This window comes from Cladophialophora psammophila (genome assembly GCF_000585535.1).
Source record: "Cladophialophora psammophila CBS 110553 chromosome Unknown aczJe-supercont1.5, whole genome shotgun sequence".
Taxonomy (NCBI): Eukaryota; Fungi; Ascomycota; class Eurotiomycetes; order Chaetothyriales; family Herpotrichiellaceae; genus Cladophialophora; species Cladophialophora psammophila.
The window spans coordinates 1147136-1170879 of record NW_006912926.1 but is presented as its reverse complement, the minus strand read 5'-3'; the positions used below and the strand labels follow the sequence as shown (position 1 = coordinate 1170879).

The 23744-nt window shown below is 52.7% G+C and overlaps 12 protein-coding genes across 12 annotated transcripts; 8 read left to right on the top strand and 4 right to left on the bottom strand.

Moving 5' to 3' along the window:
- Positions 1 to 30: 30 nt before the first annotated feature.
- A1O5_04062 (anthranilate synthase component I) lies at positions 31 to 1632 on the bottom strand (the record flags this gene model as incomplete). Its single annotated transcript, XM_007744671.1, has 1 exon — positions 31 to 1632. One exon carries the CDS (start codon positions 1630 to 1632, stop codon positions 31 to 33), a length of 1602 nt encoding a protein of 533 aa, XP_007742861.1.
- A 581-nt stretch (positions 1633 to 2213) lies between these two features.
- A1O5_04061 (uncharacterized protein) lies at positions 2214 to 3242 on the top strand (the record flags this gene model as incomplete). Its single annotated transcript, XM_007744670.1, has 1 exon — positions 2214 to 3242. The coding sequence occupies one exon, from the start codon at positions 2214 to 2216 to the stop codon at positions 3240 to 3242; it is 1029 nt and encodes a 342-aa protein (XP_007742860.1).
- Positions 3243 to 3493: 251 nt separating this feature from the next.
- Positions 3494 to 5781, bottom strand: A1O5_04060 (uncharacterized protein; the record flags this gene model as incomplete). The annotated part of the gene is made up of 4 exons (XM_007744669.1): positions 3494 to 5356; positions 5414 to 5562; positions 5621 to 5637; positions 5702 to 5781. The coding sequence occupies 4 exons, from the start codon at positions 5779 to 5781 to the stop codon at positions 3494 to 3496; spliced, it is 2109 nt and encodes a 702-aa protein (XP_007742859.1).
- A 1383-nt stretch (positions 5782 to 7164) lies between these two features.
- Positions 7165 to 8259, top strand: A1O5_04059 (uncharacterized protein; the record flags this gene model as incomplete). The annotated part of the gene is made up of 1 exon (XM_007744668.1): positions 7165 to 8259. The coding sequence occupies one exon, from the start codon at positions 7165 to 7167 to the stop codon at positions 8257 to 8259; it is 1095 nt and encodes a 364-aa protein (XP_007742858.1).
- Positions 8260 to 9051: 792 nt separating this feature from the next.
- On the top strand, positions 9052 to 10228 carry A1O5_04058 (uncharacterized protein; the record flags this gene model as incomplete). The annotated part of the gene is made up of 3 exons (XM_007744667.1): positions 9052 to 9151; positions 9240 to 9982; positions 10100 to 10228. The coding sequence occupies 3 exons, from the start codon at positions 9052 to 9054 to the stop codon at positions 10226 to 10228; spliced, it is 972 nt and encodes a 323-aa protein (XP_007742857.1).
- Positions 10229 to 10640: 412 nt separating this feature from the next.
- A1O5_04057 (uncharacterized protein) lies at positions 10641 to 11300 on the top strand (the record flags this gene model as incomplete). Its single annotated transcript, XM_007744666.1, has 1 exon — positions 10641 to 11300. The coding sequence occupies one exon, from the start codon at positions 10641 to 10643 to the stop codon at positions 11298 to 11300; it is 660 nt and encodes a 219-aa protein (XP_007742856.1).
- Positions 11301 to 12302: 1002 nt separating this feature from the next.
- A1O5_04056 (uncharacterized protein) lies at positions 12303 to 14175 on the top strand (the record flags this gene model as incomplete). The annotated part of the gene is made up of 4 exons (XM_007744665.1): positions 12303 to 12375; positions 12431 to 12500; positions 12556 to 12776; positions 12827 to 14175. The coding sequence occupies 4 exons, from the start codon at positions 12303 to 12305 to the stop codon at positions 14173 to 14175; spliced, it is 1713 nt and encodes a 570-aa protein (XP_007742855.1).
- Positions 14176 to 14968: 793 nt separating this feature from the next.
- A1O5_04055 (uncharacterized protein) lies at positions 14969 to 15658 on the top strand (the record flags this gene model as incomplete). The annotated part of the gene is made up of 1 exon (XM_007744664.1): positions 14969 to 15658. One exon carries the CDS (start codon positions 14969 to 14971, stop codon positions 15656 to 15658), a length of 690 nt encoding a protein of 229 aa, XP_007742854.1.
- Positions 15659 to 16483: 825 nt separating this feature from the next.
- A1O5_04054 (uncharacterized protein) lies at positions 16484 to 17311 on the top strand (the record flags this gene model as incomplete). Its single annotated transcript, XM_007744663.1, has 1 exon — positions 16484 to 17311. One exon carries the CDS (start codon positions 16484 to 16486, stop codon positions 17309 to 17311), a length of 828 nt encoding a protein of 275 aa, XP_007742853.1.
- A 1184-nt stretch (positions 17312 to 18495) lies between these two features.
- On the bottom strand, positions 18496 to 18855 carry A1O5_04053 (uncharacterized protein; the record flags this gene model as incomplete). Its single annotated transcript, XM_007744662.1, has 1 exon — positions 18496 to 18855. The coding sequence occupies one exon, from the start codon at positions 18853 to 18855 to the stop codon at positions 18496 to 18498; it is 360 nt and encodes a 119-aa protein (XP_007742852.1).
- Positions 18856 to 19257: 402 nt separating this feature from the next.
- Positions 19258 to 20202, bottom strand: A1O5_04052 (uncharacterized protein; the record flags this gene model as incomplete). The annotated part of the gene is made up of 2 exons (XM_007744661.1): positions 19258 to 19992; positions 20050 to 20202. 2 exons carry the CDS (start codon positions 20200 to 20202, stop codon positions 19258 to 19260), a joined length of 888 nt encoding a protein of 295 aa, XP_007742851.1.
- A 1149-nt stretch (positions 20203 to 21351) lies between these two features.
- A1O5_04051 (uncharacterized protein) lies at positions 21352 to 22251 on the top strand (the record flags this gene model as incomplete). Its single annotated transcript, XM_007744660.1, has 2 exons — positions 21352 to 21878; positions 21975 to 22251. 2 exons carry the CDS (start codon positions 21352 to 21354, stop codon positions 22249 to 22251), a joined length of 804 nt encoding a protein of 267 aa, XP_007742850.1.
- Between the last annotated feature and the right edge of the window lie 1493 nt (positions 22252 to 23744).

Here is a 23744-nt window from a genome sequence, read left to right as displayed (position 1 = left end):
GGCATTTTGAAGCTTAAATGTACACTTGGTCTATATGGCGACACCATTTTCCTGCCCGCTCGATTTCCCATTTCCAAGCTTTTCTAGTTCTAGATACCTTTTCTCTGCTTCCTCAATAGTCCTAATATTTGCTCCCAGCTTGTTCATTGTTTCGATCCACTCATCCTCTTCGACACTGTCAAAGACAATTCCCCCACCGGCCTGTAGGTATGCAACGCCGTCTTTCACTACCATGGTGCGTAGCGCGATGCAAGTATCCATCGCACCTTCGTCCTCGACCTTGGATCCGTCGAGCGACACGCGAGAGAAACCGAAATAGCCCACCGCGCCGGCATATACACCACGTTTTTCCTGCTCGAGTTCTGCAATGAGTTCCATGGCCTTCACTTTTGGCGCCCCCGACACAGTGCCGGCAGGGAAAATACTTCGAAAAGCGGTAAAGCGATTCTCGCCCTCTCTCAATACGCCTGAGACTTGGCTGACCAAATGCTGGACGTGACTGAATCGCTCCACGACCATGAGTCGGTCAACGCGGGTAGACAATGGGTCACAGACGCGGTTGATGTCATTGCGGGCCAGGTCGACTAGCATCACATGTTCAGCACGGTCTTTAATGCTGTTGCTCAATTCCTCAGCTAAACGCTCGTCTTCTTCAGGAGATTGACCTCGCTTTACTGTGCCGGCGATGGGATGGGTTATGATCCGGCCGGCTTCTTCTTTTACAAGCAGTTCTGGCGACGCGCCAACAATGCTGAAGTCCGCACAGTCGATATAGAACAGGTACGGCGATGGGTTGACAGTTCGCAAGTGCCGGTAAATGTTGAACGGATGCAGAGTCGTGGGTCGGGATATCCGATGGGAAGGAACGGCTTGAATGATGTCTCCTTTGCACACATGCTTCTTAAGCCGTGTGACGTGCGCCTCATATCCTGTCTTGCCAAAATTCGATTTTGACGGCTGATTCAGAGCTATGGGCGGTTGGTGGGGCAGAGGTATGTGTTCCGCCTGTAGCAGGGAGATCGTCCGGTGCAGCGTTCCACATGCTTTCTGATACGCTGGCTGCAGGTCAAGGGGTGACTCCGATGACGGTACCCGCAGGTATGTAATGACCTTGCAGACGTTGAAGAAATGATCAAACGCAACGATTGTGTCGTAGAGCATGAAGAAGCTCTCGGGCAGCTTCAAAACGTCTTTCATAGGCCGGGCTGTTTTGGGCTCAAAGTATCGGACACAATCATAACCAACATATCCAATGACTCCTCCAGTCAAAGGTGGAAGTCGAAGGGAGGGCACAGTCGCGACTCTGTACTGTGAAAGCTCCTGCTCGAGACGTGGAAGGGGATCTTCTTCTGGTCCATGGCCTGGGCCGGATGCGATGACTTTGAGAGGGTTCGCTCCAACGAAACTGTACCGCCCGATCGTCCCTGTAGTTGCAGCACTCTCGTACAGGAACGAGAGTTTGGAACCCTCTGATACTTTTAGATATGCTTGTGTGGGAGTAAAAAGGTCGGCGGGGATTTGAGCGCATAAGGGCACCAGATTCGGAGGGAATTTGGAGGTTCGAGATTTTGAGAGGATAGAGGAGACCTCCTCAAGGGAAGGTTGAACTTTCGCCTGGAATATGTGAGCCATGGAAAATGGTGGAAAGAGTCGTGTGAGCAAGAAGTACCATGGGAGTAATCACCAGAGGCCGTGGGATATTATGCAATTTCGGTCGACAAATAGAACATATCGGATCGAAACCGTCAGATCTTCAGGCCCGCCATTGATGACAAGGTATTTCTCGGAGACGAGTGCTTGCACAACTGACGAGGTACAGGAGGAGTTGCGGTAAGCAAGAGGAAGATGGAATACGCAGTCGAGGAGTCACCGCTGTCTGCACTGGCTGTATTCGGCACATCCTCGGCAGAACTGAAGGCGCAGTTTCCCCACCATATTCTGCGCATTCTGCACATTCTGCACCCTCCGTTGTCCAGCCACTCGATCTCCAGCCATTCGGTCTCCAGCCACGACCCAAACACCAACTGCGGCACATGCGCATTTGCCCATCTCTCAGTCAATCAACCTTCCCGTATTCCGCTCGAGCTGGCAGGCTGCGCTCATTCTTTGAACTTTAACCACACCTGAGAGAATAATGTAATCCAAGTCGGACCTCTATTTACGCGCTCGCACATATCATCTAGTCGCAAAATATCTCCAGACTCGAAACAAATATGTCGCTCGCCGGTAATCAGCCTGACGACGCCGGCACTGCATCTCCAACCCGACCCAGTTCAGCCTGGACCAACAACTCTCTTTTCGCCGATTCCGCTATTAGTATGAGGACCCGATCGCCGGCTCCCCTCGAGAAAGAGTCGAGTTCTTTCCAACCTGACGAAACCCATGACGATTCCGCGATTGCCGACCGCCTCAATGGCTTGGTCTCTGAGATTTGGGCCTGTGAACAGGATGGAGCGATTCGAGGCGAGAAGAGACGGAAGATTAAGAGAGCCATGGACGAGATCGAGGCTGCATTGGAGGAGGAAGCGCTATCCAATGAAGAGAGCGATTCTGAGACGACGCACCGAAGTCAATCCGTGTCCTCGCCTCTGCCACACACATCGGTTGCCACAGACACCGATCTTGAACTTATCCGCACGCACCTGATTTCCACTGTCGAATCCATGCGCATGAGGCAGCAGGAACAGCGCCACCTGCATCAATTGACGGTCGAAAAGCTCGAGGCGATCGCGCAGCGGTGTATTCAACAAGAACGCCGCGTGCGAGAGTTCGCCGAAGAGATTGTGACCCTCAGGAAGAAGAATCAATACCTGACCAAACAGAACGAGAACATCAATATCCAACTGAGGGAGATTCAATCCGAATCGGCCAAGAAGGAGACAGCGGTCAAAGCCATGTCAAGTGCAGTGTCTGGTCTGGAAGGATGGATTAATGGTTCTCCAACACCAGACCGTACTTTTCGTTCACGGAAAATAGTTACCAGAGGCCGAGGCAGATTTCGCGGACGGTACTATGTGGATGAGCCAGCTGAAGGGGGAGGCTATCATGGTCTTGATGGTGCTCCCGACGCAAGGGCCTTACAGGAGGGTGTCACAGCGTGGCTTAGAGGGTTCCGCGATGTGGAGGAGGAGTTGAGATCCTCGCAGAGCACCGGCAAATATGCTCGTGCGAAGGGTTTTGAGACTGTTCGGGAGGACAGCGACAATGAATGGGGTGAATTTGAGACAGCCACTGGAACATGATTAATGAGTGTCCAAGGGTAGTTGGTATTCCCTAACCTTGAATAGTTCTTGTCTCCATTGCTTCCAATGTGCTTCATCTGTTCATTTTTCTCGGACCCAGGTTTTCCCTCTGACCATGGCATTCAATCATCCAGTACACGTGCCGGTGACTGTTGTAGCCACTCCAATACCCTGGATATTGATGGTCATAAAAATTAGTAGTACATCGGATTGTTGGGTTCGGTCAACACTGGCCCTGGCGGGTGAGATTTTCACCGCTGGAACTCGATGAGAGCGACCTGAAACATGTGAGCCCCGCACGATTTGAGGTGGGCAGTTGGGACAATGCTTACCTGAGATCCCAGGCCAAAGGTGAGCCTTTTACTCTGGCCATCCCATACCAATGTGTGCTCAGAACTCGTTTGAATCGTATCGCCATTAACACTCGACATGCCGCCCATACTCATCATGTCATCGTCTTTCAGTTTTGAGCCTTTCCACATATTTTGTTCATCTTTCCAAGTTGCCATCAGGTTGTGGCCATGCTCGGCGTTCCAGATGCGAGCGACATCGTAGCTGGCTCCGGCTAAACAGAAACCATCAGGAGAATACGACAGCGCCATGACAGGCGAGCCGTGCCCAATGATGAGTTTGCATATTGAAATGATGGACGTGGTTTCTCCGTCGCATTTCCAGACTTTGATAGTCCCATCCATGGAAGAAGTGGCAAACTCTTGCCTCCACGAAGAATTCAATGTACCAGATAAACGAGGCCGAAGTTCTAGACCCGTAATAGGTGTATCATGTGCCCCTCTCTTGACAATGTTCTGGGCGGGCATCCACAATGTCCCGGTTTCGGCTGACGCAGCAACCAACATGGCGTCCGATTCTCCGTGCCAGGCGCATCTGATAAATGTCCATTGGTCGGCCTCATCGGGATCAGAAGTCCACTTCTGCTCAACTCCAACATCTGTAAAAGCTCGGCAATAGTAGACAGCGTTCTGCCCAGCGGCGCAGACAACGCCATCTCCGTCAAAAAATGCACCATCCACGTCAACCAGAATCTCAGGGACAAGCACCGTCGAAGGTTCGGCAAGGCCGTCCAATTTGGACAGGTCCCAGAGTAGTATAGAAGAACCACTGGGTTGGGAAGGGTCAGTAGTGTCGGAGTCGTAGGGAGCAATGCCGAGCAGACGTGAGCCTTGACAGTGCCACAGCAGCGACGTAATCGCCCTTTGCGAGGCTGGTAGCGCCTCGAGCATAGAAAGTTCTTGTCCGTCAAACAAGTGGATCTGCGTTGAGTGATCGCTATATGTCGCCACTGCAAGCAATTCCCCATTCGGCTCCCAGGCCATTGCACTTACCAGCCTCCCTTCTCCCGACTCTAGAAGCTCTTGAAAGCGAGCAGGGCCACTAGTATCTGAAGCTTGATCGGCAACATTCCAGAAGCCACAATAGTCGTCGCCGATGGCTGTTAGCAGTTTGTCGTCTCCGGGCCGCCAGGCAACGCGCGTAACGGGCTTGGATGTCTCATGGCCGGTAGCGGGAGGTATTTGAAGAATGGTGGTGGATGCCGAAAGGTTTGCAACTTTAGCAGGAGCAACTTGGATACCGATGCTTTGCCCCATAACTAGCGTATGAGCGGTCGGTAGAACAAGCTCAATATGTGGTTGGTGATTGTGGTGATCTGCGGCTGGTGATTCTTCGTCAATATCCATTCGCTCATCAGCCTTCACACCATTAATAAGTAGGCCCTTCTCGTCGACGGCGGGTTCGGTGGCAGATGGTGACCTCGCGTCGGCAAGGGGGACGAGGTGGCCGTTCAGCATATCCACATCCATCGCGGAGACATGGCCGTGTCGATTGGCAGATGTTGAAGGTTTGCGCGCAACGCTTCCATTGCGTTCCGAACTGGGTGCTGTTTTGCGGCCTCGTTTGGGGGCCGGCTGTGCGGCCAGGGCTTCGTGAAGACCGTTCGCAATGCCATCCCGAGGCTGTCTTCGGGGCTCAGCGACAGATCCATTTGGCGAAGGTGCTGAAAGAACGACTTCCTCGGGCAGTTCTCGCGGAGGTTTCTCGCTCTCGGGACCAAAGAAGAACATGGATGGGTCGAGCTGTTTCGAGGGCCGGCCATTCTAGATTTGGGTTAGCGGGAGCACAGTTTCCACCCGCAGATGAGTGGGTTTGAATACCTCATCAATTGTGAGCGATAAGTGGTGATAGCGGAGACCCTTTTGCACCAGAGAAACCAAGGCGTGGCCTTGGACGCATTTCGCAAATGGGAGGGTCTCTGCCTCGACATTCCAATCGCGTTGAAGCTTGACAGCAGCCTCGGCGTAGCCTATTAGGATTCGGTCAGTGGTGTGCAGCGAGCGGTGGATCCCGGAACGCGGCCCTACCTGACTCTTGAAGATATCTGCGAAAATTCGTCAGTCCCTGTCGAAACACGGGATATCAAAGAGAAGAGCAGACGTGCGCACCTCCATATGAGATAGTTCAGCTGGTCTGAAGTTAGTGGAGGTGGCTTTGCGCTGAATGTTGATGCAGCGTCGGTCTCCATGCCGACATTCCGCTCGAATTGAAGTCCGGCAGGGAGTCTCTTTTCGTGTCCAAGTTTGGAGGAGCGTTGGCCAGCAAGTCGCAGTCCACCGCACGGAGTATCGAAGATGACAAGTTAATCGGACGGAGGATTCTGCGGAAAACGGATGATGTGCAGGTTGATGATGTCGCTCGTCCTAAGTTCGTTGGACTGTGCGTGGCAAGATGGAGATGGGCTACGGGTGAGTGAAAAAGACAGCGGAAGCTATTAGCAGGGCGCAACAAATAATTAGACAAGGTATTAACGCGATTGACACAGGGCTCCGACGTGGGAATTGTACAGGCTTGAAGGGGACACGAAGTTGAAGTTCGTGCCGATGGCCGATGGCAAGCTGGCGACGTGTTTTGACCAGGTTCTCGGGGAAAAGTTGGTGATGGAGATGAGTTTTGCGATGGATGGATGGATGGATGGATGGATGGATGGATGGATGGAATGAATGGCAAGGTTGTCACTTTGTCACGGGGCGAGAACCGAGAGAACAGGCAGCTAGGCCGCTTAGGCACGTAGCGCCTGGATGTGTGGCAGCACCTGGGGCCTGCGGCCCATTTTGGGGAGGGCGTTAGTGGGTTTCGGCGCAAGAGCCAAGCACCGCAGCCCTCACACCCCCCTGGAACCCCATGGACCCTCCACCTGGAACCAATCAATCGCCCGGAGCGCTGTGTGCGAGTTTCAGGTTTAACCAGCTTGGCCGACATACAGGCGCATACCCTACCTAGGGCAGACGAACACTGTATCTGCTCGTACAACGAACTACCCGTAACTACAAGGACAGGTGCTCTGTCCCAAGAACAGGTAGCCTACATACCCAGTACCTCCTACCCGGTATACGTCCGGCAGATCGTGACTCCATCCACCACATCTTTCCCCTCAACCTCATCCCAGCTAGGCATCGACGTATCTCGTGACCACAACCACTGTACCGGGTACGACTGGGACAAACATCAATCAATTGTTAGGGCAGCTTTCGACAACCTCCACCCCATCTTTCTTCTGACTTGTTCCTAAATATCACAATCCCATCCTTATATTATTCACCTGGTCATAACCCAAAGCAAATCAGTCTCCTCCCACCTTTGGTTAGTGTCACCAGTGTGCTGATCAGAAGCGGCTAGTAGACTGGGCACTCCCTGGCCCTTGCTGCCCCTACCCAGTACTGCCCCTGCTGCTGCGCTCGCCGCCAAATCTCTCCGAGACTCTTTGGAGTCGTGTTCCTACATCACCATTTCACCATCATACTCCATCCGTTTCTCGAGACCGACTTCGACTGCGCTGCCCCGGCCGTCAGGATTGCTGTCTCCTTTGACAGCGACAGGATGTAATTGAGGCCTTCGATCATCCCGCGCAATGGCACTCCGCATCAACCTCCCTCCCGTCACTCGGGTCCTGCTTGGAGTTCTTATTTCCTTATCCTTCCTCTACAACATTGCTCGATGGAGGCTGTCGACAGACAATGCTGGCCTCGGAGATGCGACAACGGCAAATCCCCCCGTACGGCCAGTTGTTCCATATCTAGCCCTGGTCCCTTCGCAATGTATATGGTACCCGTGGACCTTTCTCAGCGCAACCTTTGTCGAACAAAATATCCTGACGCTCCTCATCAACGGCATCAATATTTTCTTTGGTGGGAAATACCTTGAAAGAGCATGGGGAACGCAGGGTTTTGTCTATGTCATTCTGATTTCGTCTATAATACCTAATCTCCTGATGGTCCCGACCTACATCCTCTGGGGCGCTATTACTGGCAACCCTGAAAGAGCCATGACTCCCATAACCGGCGGCATCGCGACACAAGCAGCATTCCTGGTTGCCTTCAAGCAGCTCGTCCCCGAACATACCGTCAGCATATACAAGGGCATGATCAAGATGCGGGTCAAGCATTTCCCAGCAGTTTTCCTCGCACTGAACACCCTGTCCGGTCTAATCATCGGAACCGACGTTGGTCTTTTCCTCGCTTGGTACGGGTTGATCACCACTTGGACTTATCTTCGCTTCTACAAGCGTCAGCCTGATATATCGGGAACCACAACCGACAGCCCGGGCTTGAAGGGCGATGCAAGCGAAACTTTTGCCTTTGCGACCTTCTTTCCCAATGCCATCCAACCGCCAATTGCGGCATTTTGCAACCAGGTTTACATTCTGCTATGCAATCTGAAGATATGTGTACCTTTCTCGGACGAAGAAATTGCGAGCGGAAATGAACAAGCAGCTGCGCGAGGGGAAGCTGGCCTTCCGAGTTTCAATAAACACGCACGCGGAACAAGAGGCATGAGCAAAAGAGAAGAGGCCGAACGACGGCGCGCTCTGGCCCTCAAAGCGTTAGATGAACGGCTCAATGCCGCAGCCAGTCGAGCCCCCGTACAGCCAACCACGACGAGTGCGCCAGACCTGCCAAAAGGACAGGAGATGCTCGGACAAACCGACTATCGCCCGGATGAATGACTTTGTTCTTATGATTGGTTGGACTCGGCGGAGATTAAATATATAATTCTTCACGAGGGGAGATCCCGCTTCCCTCTGTCGTTATTGATATGTACCAGCCTGTCGGAATGCCATAGATCAACTCTGCACCTGGGACCTCCATTGACCGAGCATGACACACGCCCAATCTCGGTCTTGGCCCTTTGATATTATTTTGTTCTGTGAGGGTGGCGAGATCCGAGCCAGTGGTTAAGCATCCGCTGCGGCCCATTCTGCCACCCAAGCCTTTTACGACCGAGGACTTTCAGGTTGCAACCTCTTGTCTTCCATCTTCGCTTCCCACGATTCCCACCTCGTTATCCCGTCTACCAATCAGTCGTGCACGCGACCAAAAGCTCTGTGTCCATGCACCTTTCGCACTCACTATAGTGCTACCCTACTGATTACTTGCATTTGCCCGAGAGCTTTTGAACTGTTTTTCTCTTCGCGTTCTAGGCTCGAGCTCCGGTGCGCAGGTGCTTCAACCGCGCCCTGCGACTCGTCAAAAGCTCAAGCTCTCCCACTCAGACCCCGTCCGCTTTGTGGGAGCATGATGGATTTCTGCAGATGCGGGATCGATTTGGGAACCTCTCCTGCGGACCTGGTCGACACAAGAGAGCGACCTAGGAGCTACTGCAGACGTGCTGAAGCTATGCAAGTTGGTATATAAGCTGCCTTTTTGCCCTGAATTTCTGGCCCGCGAGAGCTTGTCGTTGCGCTGTTCATCATCACCTCTTGTTCCCGTTACCTTCAGGTTTAACACCAAATCCAAAGATGGTTTCGATCAAGTCCATCGTCTTTGTTGGAACCCTCGTGAGCGCAGTGAAAGCTTCTCTCTACGGTGAAAGCAATCAAAACCACACTTGTATCCTTGGTAAGTGAACATCTGCTTTGGCCATATCTTCCAGCTCTTTGTCTTTCCCCAAAGTGCAGGAGACGATCTCACCAACTTCAACTGTCAGAGCCCGCTGTCCTCTCCTGCTCTGCACAAGCTACTCCCGACCAAGTCGACAGCTGTTGTACGGAAACATATGGCGGCCTCCTGCTCTCCACCCAATTTTGGAACACTTACACTGGTCTCGAGGCTCAAGGCCAAAAGCTGCCACCCAATTCTTTTACGCTTCATGGACTTTGGCCCGATCTGTGTAATGGTTTGTATGACCAGTACTGCGATTTGACACGGCAATACGATCCTGCCCCTTCGCCCAATACCACGACCGGGCTGCCCAACGGCACTGTGGTGCCTCCTTACAGGGGGCCCAACATAGGCACGTTCCTCGAGCCCTTTGGCCGCTATGATCTGTTGGATTGGATGAACAAGTATTGGATCAACCAAGGCGGCCCAAACCACGATTTCTGGGGCCACGAATTCTCCAAACACGCGACCTGTTATTCGACCTTCGATCTCCCTTGCTACGGGCCGGAGTACGTCGAACACGAAGATGTGTTGGATTTCTTCCAGACGGCTATCAAGTATTACAAGAGACTCCCGACGTGGGAGTGGTTGAACGAGGCCAAGATCGTTCCCAGCAACAGCACGACCTACACGTTGAGTCAGATTCAAGGTCAGCTGGCGAAGAAGTACGGTGCTGTGCCGTACGTTGGCTGTAGCGGGCCTAGATACAATACTACGGCAGCGGGAATTGCAGCAAATAGTACTGATAGTGGCCGCACCGTCATAAGCGAAGTGTGGTACTACATGCATGTAAGTGCTCTTCCTGGAACGGAGCCGAGCGGACTCCAAGATGGATTTTCAAAAAGTTCCTGCTTCGAGAAAATGCTGCTTCGATCTACTATGCTAACGGCTCTTGTGCGTTTCTAGGTGGTCGGACGTCCCCAAGACGGTAATTCCATCCCAGTCAATGCCACGAGCCCAAACACTTCCTGTGCCAAAGCCAAGGGCGCTCTACATTACTATGAGCCGACGCCAGGCTCGGTACAGGGAAGCTAGATGTCTTATCTCATAGTCATGCTCTGACGAAGGGCTACGTGTCATGAGATTGTATATAGGAGGGACTAAACGATGGACTGTACATACGAAGACATCAAAAGGGACGGGCGCGTCAAAAGTGAACAAGCGGTGCACGGTCTCTAGATCGGGAGAAGCAATATAGTCAAACGCGACAGATGAGATCAAGTAAGAGCTAATTGATAATAGTACATTCCTCGCAAGGCCAGGTCCACGTTGAGCGATGGGTTCTGAAGTCGGTGGGCCTCAGGCAGAAGGGAGGTGACGAAAAGCCTGTGGGCGCAGTGTAAATACATAGAATTGTCCCCGACATGAAAATCGAAGCATACCTAGGTGTTCTTCCTTTCAATCGCCTGTCTTTTAGTGCGAGTTCTGTTCTATTTCACCTTTGATCATGGCAGTCACCGAGCTTGCACGACTCAGCCTGCAGTCTGGCACCAAAGCCTCGTCTCCATCTCTACGTGCCAATTTAGCCAGAGCAAAAGATGTGATGGAAAAGGCCAGTGGTTTCGAATTCTGGTATTACCACTGCGTGGAAGAGCCGCATGTCATCTTCATTCTGGGATCGTGGCCGTCGGTCGACTTCCACATGCACGGATTCATTCCTGGTTCTCAGAATCAAGAGTTACTGGCACAGCTCAAAGACCAGGTCACGGTGGACTGGATGTTCCATCTGGATATTGACCAGAACACACAATCACTGCCTCTCAATCAAGAAGTCCTCGCAATTGATCGACACACGGTCAAAGACGGTGACAAGGAGAGATTCCAAGCTACTTTTGAAGACCACAGCCAGACACTGAAATCATTCGGGGGGGAAACGGGCCGGGTTGTGGGAGGCTGGCGCATCGACAGAGGGTACGACCCGTCAATCGAAGGCGAGAATCCACAGGAGCAGTACGTCCTCTTCACGAGCTGGGACAGTATGGGGCAACACCTGGGGTTGGCCAACACAGAAGGATTCCAGAAGTCTTACAGTCAGATCAGGAACCACATGGGGGAACGGGATATCAAGCATGCGAAAGTGATGCGTGTCGAGGAGATGGGCAAGTGAAGGAAGACGATGATCGGGCTGGAGATGGTTTCCGGCGACTCCCTTCTTTCAGCCGCGGCATCGAGAGCAAGGCGCAGCCGGTGGTCGATTGTGCGAGGCATTTTAATTGTACTATCGAGACGATCAAAGCGGTGCTTCGGGAGTGTCGGTTCATCGCTGACAGGAGTTGGACGAGCTCAAGCTGCCAAGTGGGAAGCTTGACGCGGCCGCCAACTGAGGCCACAAGCAAAAAGCACACTAACGGTCTGTCACATGGACCTTCTCCTCCTCGTCGTCGAAGAGGCGTGTATGATAGTATTTCATATCGTGTTCCTCTTATCCGCTGCTGCTGCTGCTGCTACTACTACTACTGTCACTGCTGCCACTGCTGCCACTGCTGCCTCCTCCAGCCTCGATTGCGCCCGCAGATTCTGACCTGAAAAAAGCATTGCTTGCGAAGGATCAAGGTATCATTTTGCATATCAAGTGGACCTCGTTCTGCTTGTTCTCCATCACTAGCCACTGCGCCTAGCAACTGCGCCACGCCATCATTTCCCTTCACCAGCTAGCCAGGTCTGGGCGATAGTCATCATTGTCAGCAGCCCCCTGCTTCCGCCAGCTCGCCCGAAGCAGGAAAAGCATAGGCATCCCCCGGCGCAGACTTTGTGGGCTTTGTGGGCACTTGCCTTGCCTTGCCGCCCACCTGACGTTGTCTGTTCTTACCTAACACCTGAAGGCTTCTTCAGACGTTCACCTTATCCACTCGTCAATCTGGCATTCTTCGCCTCACCTCTTCTTTACCAAAACATTCCCACTGCGCGCACAGTGACCGATCGAACCGGCCGCAGCTATTCGGTCACTGAGACGCCTAGCCGCTCGTTTCGGGACCAGCCCTCCCGTCGCCGTACCATTGTCGGAGTTTCCAACGAACTCAGCGAGGACTCCCGCCCCCAGCGATCTCCCGAGAATATCTACAGAGGCTCATCGCTGCAAACTGCGCCCATCTACAGAAAAGGAGGAAGTATGTCGAAAGTAGTCAGGAGCGTCAAAAATGTCACAAAGGGGTACAGTCCTGTCCAGGTCAAGGTGCGAAATGGTAGGTGTTCACTCCCACCAAACTTCAATTCGAATGCTAAATCAATGAAAAACAGCGACGTCCAACGATCCGTGGGGCCCGACGGGCACAGACATGGCTGAAATTGCAGCCCTCACCTTCAACAAGTAAGATCCAGCTAATGAGAAGGCCACGACTTGTGCTGACGACACGCCTGTACAGCCCAGGCGACTTCTACGAGATCATGGATATGCTCGATAAGCGACTGAACGACAAGGGCAAGAATTGGCGTCATGTGCTGAAGTCCTTGAAAGTTCTTGACTATTGTCTGCACGAGGGTTCAGAATTGGTGGTCACTTGGGCCAGGAAGAACATCTACATCATCAAGACATTGCGAGAGTTTCAATACATTGATGAAGATGGCAGAGACGTGGGACAAAATGGTGAGCACCATCGCAACACCTGCCGGAATCGCACATGCTGATCGATCCAGTCCGAACATCTGCCAAAGAACTGACTTCACTCATTCTGGACGAGGACCGGCTTCGCAGCGAACGCTCCGATCGGAAATTGTGGAAGACGCGTGTCACGGGAATTGATGAGTATGCGCCTCAGGCCATTGCCGGTCCAACATATCCACAGCGAAGACAAACAAATCAACACGCCGAATCCCTTGAACGGAGAGAAGAAGAAGACATCCGGAAAGCAATGCAAGAAAGCTTGCTGGAAGAACAAGAAAGAGCCCGAAAAGTGCGGCAGGTCAAGGATTCCGATGAAAATGACGCAGCATACCTGAAAGCTCTCCAGCTTAGCAAGGAAGAGGCGGATCAGCGCGCCCGACAGCTTGAGGAACAAAACGCCTCTTCGCTTTTCGACGATACTCCCGCACCAGCGCCAGCTCAGAGTCACCCGACCGGGTACAACCAGGGCTACCAGCAGCAGCCCGCCGTAGATTGGTTTGGCAACCCACTGCAACAGCAACCACAGAGCACCGGCTTCTTGAACAGTCAGTACGCCCAACCGCAGCAGACAGGCTTTCAAAATGGCTTCGCCGGTGGCTTTCAGCCTGCCCAGCCTCTGGGATACGATCAGTTCGGCCAGCAACCATTCCTGCAGCAACAGAATACTCTTCAACCGCAGCAGACGGCCTTTCAGACCAACAATCCGTATGGCGGACAGCCTTCTGGGGATCTCTTTGGAGTACAATCACCTCAACAAACCAACCTCCAGCCTGGAACCAACAACCCTTGGGCCAGTCCGTCGCCTCAAGTCCCTGATGCTCTAAAACCGTTACCTACCGGGTCGAACAACCCTTTCGCCCAAAAGCCACAGCAGCCGGCCCCTTCGCCTTTCGCGCGGCCAAGCACCCAGCCTTCGTTGGGCACTCTGTACGAGTCGCAGCCAACTACGCAATTTACACAGCCTTCACAACCAAATCCAATCCTGAATTACTCGGCGCCGCAGCCGACCTTCCAGCAACTTCAAAAGCCAGTCAATCCGCAACACGCCAAACTCAATGCCTTGCTGGCTTCGGGAGAAGGACAGGATACATTTGGGAACACAGGCGACCTGCGTATTCCGGCTCAACACACTGCACCAGGAACGTTTGTCAACTCGGCTGGGCAGGGTCTCGATCGCCTCCGTGCCGCTCAAACCGGTACCAATCCATTCTTTTCAGCACAAGCTACCGGATTTGGCCAAGCACAAGGTGGGTTTGGTCAACAAATGCCGGCTCAAACCGGCCCAGCAGGTGGGTTTGGGGGCGGGTTTGGCCCGCAGAATGGCAACCCGTTCGGAGGCCGGCCGGTGGGACAGCAGGGTGGCAGCTTAATTGACTTGTAGAGCTCGGAGGATGGTGCTGGTGGCGACATTTTGGAGAGGTCTGGTTACAAGACGGGATTCTTTTGCAAGCCGGGTTGTTATGAAACGAAATTGTCCTCTGGTCAACTATCATTTATATATACGATGTTTTGCTTGACAGGAGTTTATTGTTAAGGCTCATCGGGAATCGCCATTGCCCCCCTCCATCGCCTCGCAGAATCTTTCTTCTGTACTTACCTGAGCCCCCCCCTTCCTCCCCGGGCACCACAAGGCTGAAGCATATGTATGGTGATGTCTTGGGTGGAGTGTCTGGAATGCGCGGGTACCTAAGTAGCGAGCTATTCTCAAGGTGGGTATTTTTAGCTTGAGTTTCAGCTTGTTCCTCGTTCTCTTGTCCTAGCGAGACGTGCATGAGGCGCTGGTGCACTATTGAAACAAGCCGCAAGAGGAAAAGCCAGTCAGCGCCGACTTCCCAATGCAGAGACAAGCCTCTGCAGGGGTTTTAACTGTTTGATTGCGTTCGCGGGCCTTATGACGCCTGCGTTTTCCCTTTTGTTCCACCTTAGTGATCTCTCCTTTCGGCGTCCTCCATCGAGTCCTCCACAGCGCACGTTCTTTGCGGTTATCTCAGAGCGGAGGAGTCTCGTGTGCTGCATTTGGCTATCGTCCAGTGTGTCCGTTCTTTATTAATTTGTTGCCAGCTGCGCCCACCCTCGTTTTGTTCAACATCGGCGCGTGATCCCAGCGACAGACGCTGTGTCTCATTGACCCAACAAGTTTTCTGACAGGACCGCGAACAACCGTCACCCCGCCGATGCGCTCGCATTTGCGCTTTGTAGCCTGCCTGGCAACACTCTTCTCCTCCTCTCTTGCGCTCAAGTTCACCTCGCCAACCTCAAACTCGCAAATCAACCCCAGCAAGAGTGTGGTCATTTCATGGTCCCTCAGTTTTACCGATCCCTCGGTCATTGACCTCAAACTCACCAATTCCGATTCGAGCACAGATCTGATAATTGCAACGGGCGTCGTTTCGTACACTGGCTCATACACGGTGCCGGCGGGCTCCATACAGGGTTCGGGATCTGGGTATAAGATATTGGCAGTTGGAAATGGGAACACCCTTGACCAGATCACCGGGTTGACATTTGGGAGCAAGAATGATCAGAGTTCAAGTGGCGGGACTGGGCAAGTGACATTGGTCACAACGGCGACTGTCATCCCAACACCAGCTGCCACAGACGGCACCGTCCCAACAGCCACGATCGACTCAGTCGGAGTCGTCACCATGCCTGGCACAGTGACTGGAAGCGAAGCAACGACACGCACTGCCGGGAGCAGCTTTACGACCAGCACAACGAGCAAAGCAAGCAGCGAGTCAAGTGGCGCTGTTGCGACAAGTGCTGCTGGAACCACGAACACCGCCAATGGTCAGAAACGACGAAGTGGTGAACTCATCCTCAGTGCTGCCGGCCTATTGGCGGGTGTGATTGCTCTTTTGGCATAAACGGCTATACGTGTATCTACTTTGCTTATGCCCCTTGATAAGTCTTTGTCATGTATTTCTCACATGCAGCGCTGTGAGCTTTGAACGAAGTCTATTGCATGCCCAAGCTGAAATTTGACCACCCTCAGAGAACATGAACCGCTTGTCAGCTGCTCGTTAGGGAACCCCCATTGAGTTCTTTACGAGGCACAACGTCCTTCCCAGGCATCACGAAGAGGGCCGAGACGTGGTAAATCGACACCCAGCATGCCCCGAATTTCTATTATATGTCATTGTCGCATATAATGATGATAGCATCACTGGTCGAGCGGCAAGGAGGATATTCTCCTATCTATTCAGTCTAGCCAGGAGCCTTCTTGGAGAAAGCCATCCCGTTTCGATGATTCTACAGGTGGCACAAATCCCCGAGACGCAGACAATGTCACCACTGTTGCTGTTGAGCATAACGTGCGACGCTGCCCAGAGACAATGGAAGTCAGACTCCGAACAGCTCCTTGAACTAGAGTTTACCATGGCCAGGGCCATTTCCCGGCGTGAGGATTTCCATACAGCCTCGGAATGCTGGCATAGGTTACTGCGCCGTGCCGTGGATGAATGGGGCGAAAAACATCTACTTTGCAGGAGAATACTATACCAGCTTGGATATCTCCATTATTGTTACGATCTTGACGAGGAGGGAAGAAAACATTTGCTGCGACTTTTGGAGCTAGATGGCGAGGACATAGATCGGATCACCGTGAAATGCTATGAAAGTCCTCAGATGGATTTTTGAGGGAGCCGAAGACTTATCAGGGGCAGAGAAGTGGTTCTCCAAGGCGTATGAGAATGGGTTTTGGCACGCGGGGCTCGGAGAATGCTGCAACGTTGGTCGACTTTCACGAACTTAATCGGGTGCGAGCAAAACTGAAAGAAGGAGAGAGCGTGCCCGGGGTTCATGACGATTGTGACGAAGATGTCTTTGAGGAGCTTCACGAGGGAACCACACGGCTACAGTTGCGAGGAGTTGAAGAACCCGAGCAGCTCGGGATACCCGCTGAACCGTGGAATGTGTGGGACAAAGACGTTCCCGTTGCCAAAATCGACACCAATTTTGCGAACCGCGAGACCGTGGAGGAGACTGCTACGCCAACCCACAAGACGGCCGGCGAAGATGATCATCAGAATCTTCATCCAGCCGAATTTGCAGACTCTTTCACCCGCACACTACCCGCCCTGGGGCTGATCTGGGACATCACCTACACTACTGGCTCTTGGAATGAACCTGGTTCGCCAGCACCCGTGCAGTCTTTGGAAAGCCTTTTCCCAGAGGGAACCCTTGATCTATTTGGCGAAGACGGGACGGGTTTCCTATCGACTTCGTTGACTGTCGCAGACGGATTCGGTGACGAAGCGCTGGCGACCTTCATGCCTGAGGAATCCACATTTCCACCCTCGTTGCCAGCAAGTGGGCTAGATTTTATGACTGCATCGCCATACATTGGGACTCTCCCTTTGATCAACAGCGATCCCGAGTTCCATGAGTTCGACAATGCCGGGAATGCCTGTGACTTCTTTAACCATGGTCTGATGATCCTCGACAGCGATGGCGACTTCAGCAACTGCGATCTTGGTCTCTTCGTCGACGTCGACATGCAAGAATGCCACGCCATTTAAGACTAGAATTTGCGCAATGAACAAGATTGCTGTGCGTTGTAAGAACAGAGAATAGTGCAGGCTTCGGAAGAATTGGGAGGTTTCGTTGCAACGGACCGACGGCTTTTGAGGGAAATAACATCAGAGGGCGTCAAGGACGAAAGGGCGGCGGCGCAGCATCCGCACACATCTCGCGTGAGCATTCCATGGGCGAACAGTCTGGGAAATGGTGTGCTCGAATCAAAAGAACATCAGGAGGAACACTGTCAATCGGGATGTGAAATATGTTCGGGGCATGGTTTGGATCGAGGCGAGAATGAAGGGTTCTGTGCCAATATACGGAGCATTTGTTCTTTCTTCTCTCGGTAGGCTTAAATAATAACACACAATGTATTTCTCTAGATTCAAATGTTAAACAGGTCTGCATAGGTGTATGGCATCCCTCCAGCTTCTAGGCTTCTCTATTATCTGAACATACCATTTTTTTCCCCCTCAGACCATATCCGTCTCGCACGGCTCAGCTCTGCGATTTGGCGGCCGCAGCCGACCGGGCCTGTGGTTGTCACCCCCGCGAGAATGGTCGAACGTGGGACGTATGTAGCTGGCATGCATATATCCAACAAAGCGGGACTCAGCTGCATGAGCGATGAACGCTGGGTCGTGTTTATGATAATATCCTCCTTTACTCGCCGCCACTTCGCTAGATTTGTGGAGGAGAGCAAGGTCCTAGCATGGATGGATGGCTTTGCCATGGAGAGAAGTAGTTGCTGGCAGGGAAGCATTGTTTTGGCGGTGGAAAGTAGTTGGTCGGAGCCCTTCAATACAGCCCAGCGAGACGGAATGATGGTCTTTTTAGCTCGAAAAAGGTTGCTTGTTGGATTCAAATTGCTCGGCCAGGTGAACACGGTCGGGATATTGTGTGGGCTGTCAATGCGAGGTCTTGGTGCCCGTGGTTCCAACCGGCAGTTGTATAACGACCAGGGAACGTCCTGGGACGTGAGAAGCCGCAGTTTGCTGTTGAGTGTTCAGCCATCCCTCCCCGCTGAAGGTTCCGAGCCAGCATAGCATGGAAACTCTTCCCACGGCGAGGCAGTCTAGACAATCATCTGCACCTCGACCACTCAATTCACTCCGCCCAGCCCGGAATCTCACATAGACAACTTGCTCCACATCTCCCCGCGCTGTTCCATTCAGCGGGTCCTGCTTCAACGCTTCATCTTCCACTCATACTCAATCGGCATCTCCATACCGACCCTGCGCGCCGTTAAGCGCACCCTCTCCTCCTCGTCCATGCCCATGCCTGGATTATACCGCTGCAGCAGCGTGCCGTACATACGCTGCGCGCGCAGGTACATGACGAACTGCTCTAGTTCTTGCAGTCGGGCCAATTGCTCGGATTTGTTCTCCTTCTGCGGCTGCTGCGGTTGGAGGGACGACAGGTGCAAGCGGATCGAGGCGTGGATGGGCGTTCGCGGCAGCGTGTGTCGCGGTTGAGGCGTCGGGGGCAGTTCGCGGAGGAGGCGGCGGTAGAGCGTGCGCAGGGATGGGGTGCTGGAGGGCGACATGGTAGTAGAGAGACGTTGGTGTGGGAGGTGGGAGGTGGTAGACGAGGGAAAAAGGATTTGATGGGAGGGAGCTTCAATATGAGCTGAATCGGACATCCTCCTCGCGGGGGCATCTCCACTCAGCCGATCCGTTTTGTTCGCCGCTTTAACACATAGAAAAACATTGTCTACAAGTACTTCTTACTTCACACGGCGCGCCAGGCAGAACAGAACGAAGCAAGCAGAAATTTCGGCTGTTCTATGCGTCCTTAGATGCTTAGATCTTCAGTCACATTCTGTCAGGCACTTCCCCCATTCGGACGTGGCCTGTTGAAATCAGCAACTTGAGATCCCATCCTACCTGTGTGGTCTATGGAGTACTTCCAGCAGCCCGCCATCAAGAAGTGACTTGCAAACATCGGGTTACTGCTCGTTCAGCCACTTATACACAACGCGCAAGTCCTTGCCAGCATATCTAGGGTCACTCGCAACCTCGTCCAACGTCTTCAGCGTCTCGATTGCAAGCACGGGTCTCGCGCCAACCATCTTGGCCAGTTGCACGCCCAACGTCAAATCCTTCTGGCCCAGCTCTATCCGGAAACCGCCGTTGTATCCATTGCTCGCGGCGCCGCCGGGCGTGATGCCGGGCACCGGGTTGTTCTTGAGGGTGATCCAGCTCATGCCGCTGCTGGAGTTGACAGTGTCGATCAGGTCTTCCATGTTGAGGCCCAGTTTGGCGCCGATGTTCAGAGCTTCGCTGGCGATCAGGACGTTGTTGATGGACATATAGTTATTGATGGTCTTGAAGGCGGTACCTGCCCCCACGTCGCCGCACCGCCGCACGCTAGTGCCCATGTGCTCGAGCAGTGGCTTGATCTTTGGGAAGACGGTCTCGTCGCATCCGACCATGATGGTAAGTGTGCCCGCTCTGGCGCCTAGCGGTCCACCCGAGATGGGGCTGTCGACGAATGTGAGTCCGCATTGTGACGAGGCGTCCCGGACCTTGTTGATGATTTCGAGGCTCATCGTGCCGCACTCCATGGCGATCTTGGCCTGGGAAGGATCTGCTTGCTTGACGCCAGCGAGGATCCCTGTTGATGAATCGAGATAGACACTGTCGCAGGCTGAGTCATTAGGCAGGACCGTGATGATCGTGTTCTAGTCAAGGTTCATCAATTCTAATGTGCCACATGTCGACGTCGAGACAATACCTACAGCCTGCTGAATGGCCTCGCGCCCGTTCGCCGCGACGACCACCGGCCCCACGTCTTTCATCTGCTCTTGAAATCTGGATATCGCATCCTGAGATACATCACTCACAACAAGTGTCATGTCCTTGGGCATCTTGGTGCGCAGATTGACGGCCATGCTGTAACCCATTACGCCGAGGCCTGAGCTTCGTTGGCAAGGTGCGTACACCGAGACTCGAGGAAAAGGGGTGCTTGCCTATAAAGGCTATGGCATTCTCTGGTGCTGCCGCCATATTGTCTGGTTGCTCTTCTCCCCTCGTGGCTGATTCCACGCGCCTTCCCACGTGTCTGATGGGATTCTTAGGCTTCCCTTCTCACAGAGTCACGTATTGGAGACTGGACGTGATGCGACGAGCACGGTCTCTGGCTGTTGCAAGATTTTATATATAGAGAGAGACCGAACTTCAATTTTTATGTCCAACCCTCAGAGAAGACCCCATGCGCCCATCTCTCTCCATGTTTTCTACCATGATGAGCGATTTCGGAGTATGCCGCCCTTGATTCACGTTCAGCGTGAGGAGAGGTCGCAGGTGCAGAACGACCATGGTTCTCCGCATGTCGTACGTTACCCTCGGCTGGAGAATGTGCGCTGCTCCAAAGTTGTAGGTAGACGAAGAACAGCTCGTCGTCCTGAGAGTCTGTAATACTTGTCAGGTGAAGGGCCTGTCAACAGCGCTAATGCCACTGCACGACTTATCGCTTCCAGGATTTTTGATCCAACTGCCCGTGAGAACAGTTCTAGACATCAGTTCATCTCACCATCCACGCGTACACTCCCCTAGGCCACCCAAGGGCTGCATGGTGGGTCTAGATATTCGGTTACTGGAGCTCAGTTATGAATCAGCTCAGATGCATTTGTACACCGACGCGGACAGGGACAGGCGAGTCAATGAAGCAAGAGTATACCACACTAAGATGTTAGGCCACCAGCATCCAACGGCCCAACAGCACCTCAGCGGTTCTTCGACTACACCTGGTGGCATTCGCTGGTTCTTATAAAATCTCAACTGGTGGTAACCTCGCCAACAACGTTATCAGACACCGCTGGCTCTGGTATCGATCGATCCGGAACCACCACCGAAGTGATATATTGCCAACCATGTCAGCCACTCCAGAATACAATCCTCGACAATTTTGGAAGTCTCGCGACTTTCATAATTCGACAAGGTGCGAATTGAAACCTTTCGACGGCTGCTTAGGGCTGATCTAGATGCGTCGTCGCTCAGACTCTACTTTCAACACTGGCTGGTCCAAAAGACTCTTGGATATGTCCTCCATCCGTCCATTCCCCAAGATCGACCACTTCGAGTCGCTGATTTGGGCTGCGGCAATGGGTAACTGTTTCTATCAACAGTCTTTTCAGATCTCCCGTTGTTCTAATTTCTCCGTCAAAAGTGCATGGATCATCGAAGCCAGTCATGAACTTGCCTCCTCTGCCGAATTGACGGGATTCGACATTGCCGCCCACAACTTTCCAGCGCCCGAGTTTCTTCCTGCCAACGTCAAGTTTTCGGTTCTGGATGTCATGACGGGCGAATGTCCCTCGGATTTGATGGGCACTTTTGACGTCGTGCACATTCGCTTTTTTAACGGCATTGTCTTGAACAACGAAGCACAACCCTTGATCACCACTGTTACCAAGCTCCTCAAGCCCGGTGGATGGCTTCAATGGGAGGAAATGGATCCTAGCACCCTGGCCACTATAACTCCACGGCCCAACATTGACACGACCTACTGCCAGAAACTGATGGGTCTCATCCTCAGCATCGGCACAATGGTTGGAACGAAATTCGAGTAATTACAACTGTTCCCATTCCTCCCTTCCTTCTCCCCTTCCTTTTCTTTTGCCAAAAATACCACATTCTGACAGCGTGACTTCTTCGTCTCTAGCTGGCTCAAGAATTTCGAAAACGAGCTGAAGACGTTCAATGACGTTCAAGTCAAACACGTCCCTCTCCCACCGGCATACCACAAAGCCTGGACCGAGAACTATCTGATCCTGTGCGAAGAGATAGCCGAGCGAATGCCGCCCGCCGAAAAAGCCGCACCAAACGTGCCAATCACGCGAGAAGGCTATCTGGACATGTTTGAAAAGGTGCTCGAGGAGGTCAAGAACGGCGCCGCGCTGAATTCAAAGGACCTCATCGCCGTGCTGGCGCGTTATTAGTCCCATTGGTATTTTCAAATGATACTAGCCTGAAACCGTGCCGCGTCCACGTATGTATTCACAATATACCCCTCTCAAAACTCGGGCATCGGGCAATAGTTGGCTCGCTGCCAACTAAGAGTTGTACATCTTCCCACTACCGACAAAATAAATATGGCGAATGCAAACGAGGCGGTCTCATCTTCTCAAACCTTTTATTGTATCTCGATTGACGGACATCTTGTCAGGGATCGTTCGCCAGCAAACTATATGACGAGTACATTGCCTATCTGTAGGTGCAGTGCGATAGCGACATCGAAGCTGAAGAGCTTCATAGGGGCAGCCTGCGACCCGCATACTGAAGGTTGAACCTCAACAATATAAGGGGTTTGATGGTGTTTCGGAACGTAAAATCTCAATGCTTCGTACCCTGCGATACAGCCTGAGAGCAACACTTGATCCTGCAGTTAATAGAACTATATAGTCGGTAACGGGCCAGCATGCGCCCTCGCTGGCCAACGCCAATTTCAAGACTGCCAGCAAACTTATCTACCGTTCACATTGCTAGACGTATGCCTTTCGCTTACTCTCTAACAACGTGAGCATTAATTCTTTGTCCATAGCATGTCAGCTGCTCTTTATTGCATTGCTAACTAGGAGTATTCTGTCTCTATCGAACCCACCTAGGCTAGTCCTAAGAGGAATCATTAGAATGTCCAAAAACGACCCCCTAAGCAGGGCCGAATCATTCTCTTTGACGTTTGCTGCTCTCCTGGCTTTTGCGGCTTCATGATGCGCCACTTTTCCCTTTTCTAGTTCCACTACTGGCCCCCACCACTGGCCCCGACTATTGGCCTTTTGCCCCCTATGTAAGGCTAGTCTGAGAAACCCTGGCGGCCAACTCGAATAGTGCTGTAAATGCAGGTGGCTGCGGTCAGGTTGAAAGCCAACATCGCCCTGATACGCCAAGAACGTGGCTTCGGGCTGCATAGTACTATGAGACATGAGATATGAAGAAGTTATGCGCACCCAAACAAATCCTCAGCCTTCTCATAGGGAGCTTTGCAACCCTTGGCACTGTATTTGGCTTTAGGCAGCAGATTGAGAGCCTCTCTCTCTTGCATGAGCATAGAAATGACATGAATGAAACAAGAGGCTATCACGGAGGCCGTTCAGAGCCGTGCTAATATCTCGTTGATTTGATTTCTTAATATATTTCGCGTGGGAGACGAAACTCGCGGGGTCAGCCTACAACCTCTGATTCGACATGACCCCTAGGCCCTGTGATAAAGAACATCAACCCTTACTTCGAGACTGGAGCGTCCAAACCGAGACCGAAACCGAAGCCGGACATCTTTTTGGCCGTGTGAGCGATCTTAGAGTCTGGACCCCGAAATGCGATCCCAGCAATCTAGAGGCACAAACATTTGAGGTCAAGCGCCGGCGCCGCAAGGGCCTGCTTCTCATGGCCTTTTCGACCACGACAACGGTTCTATTGATCAATTTTGTATCGC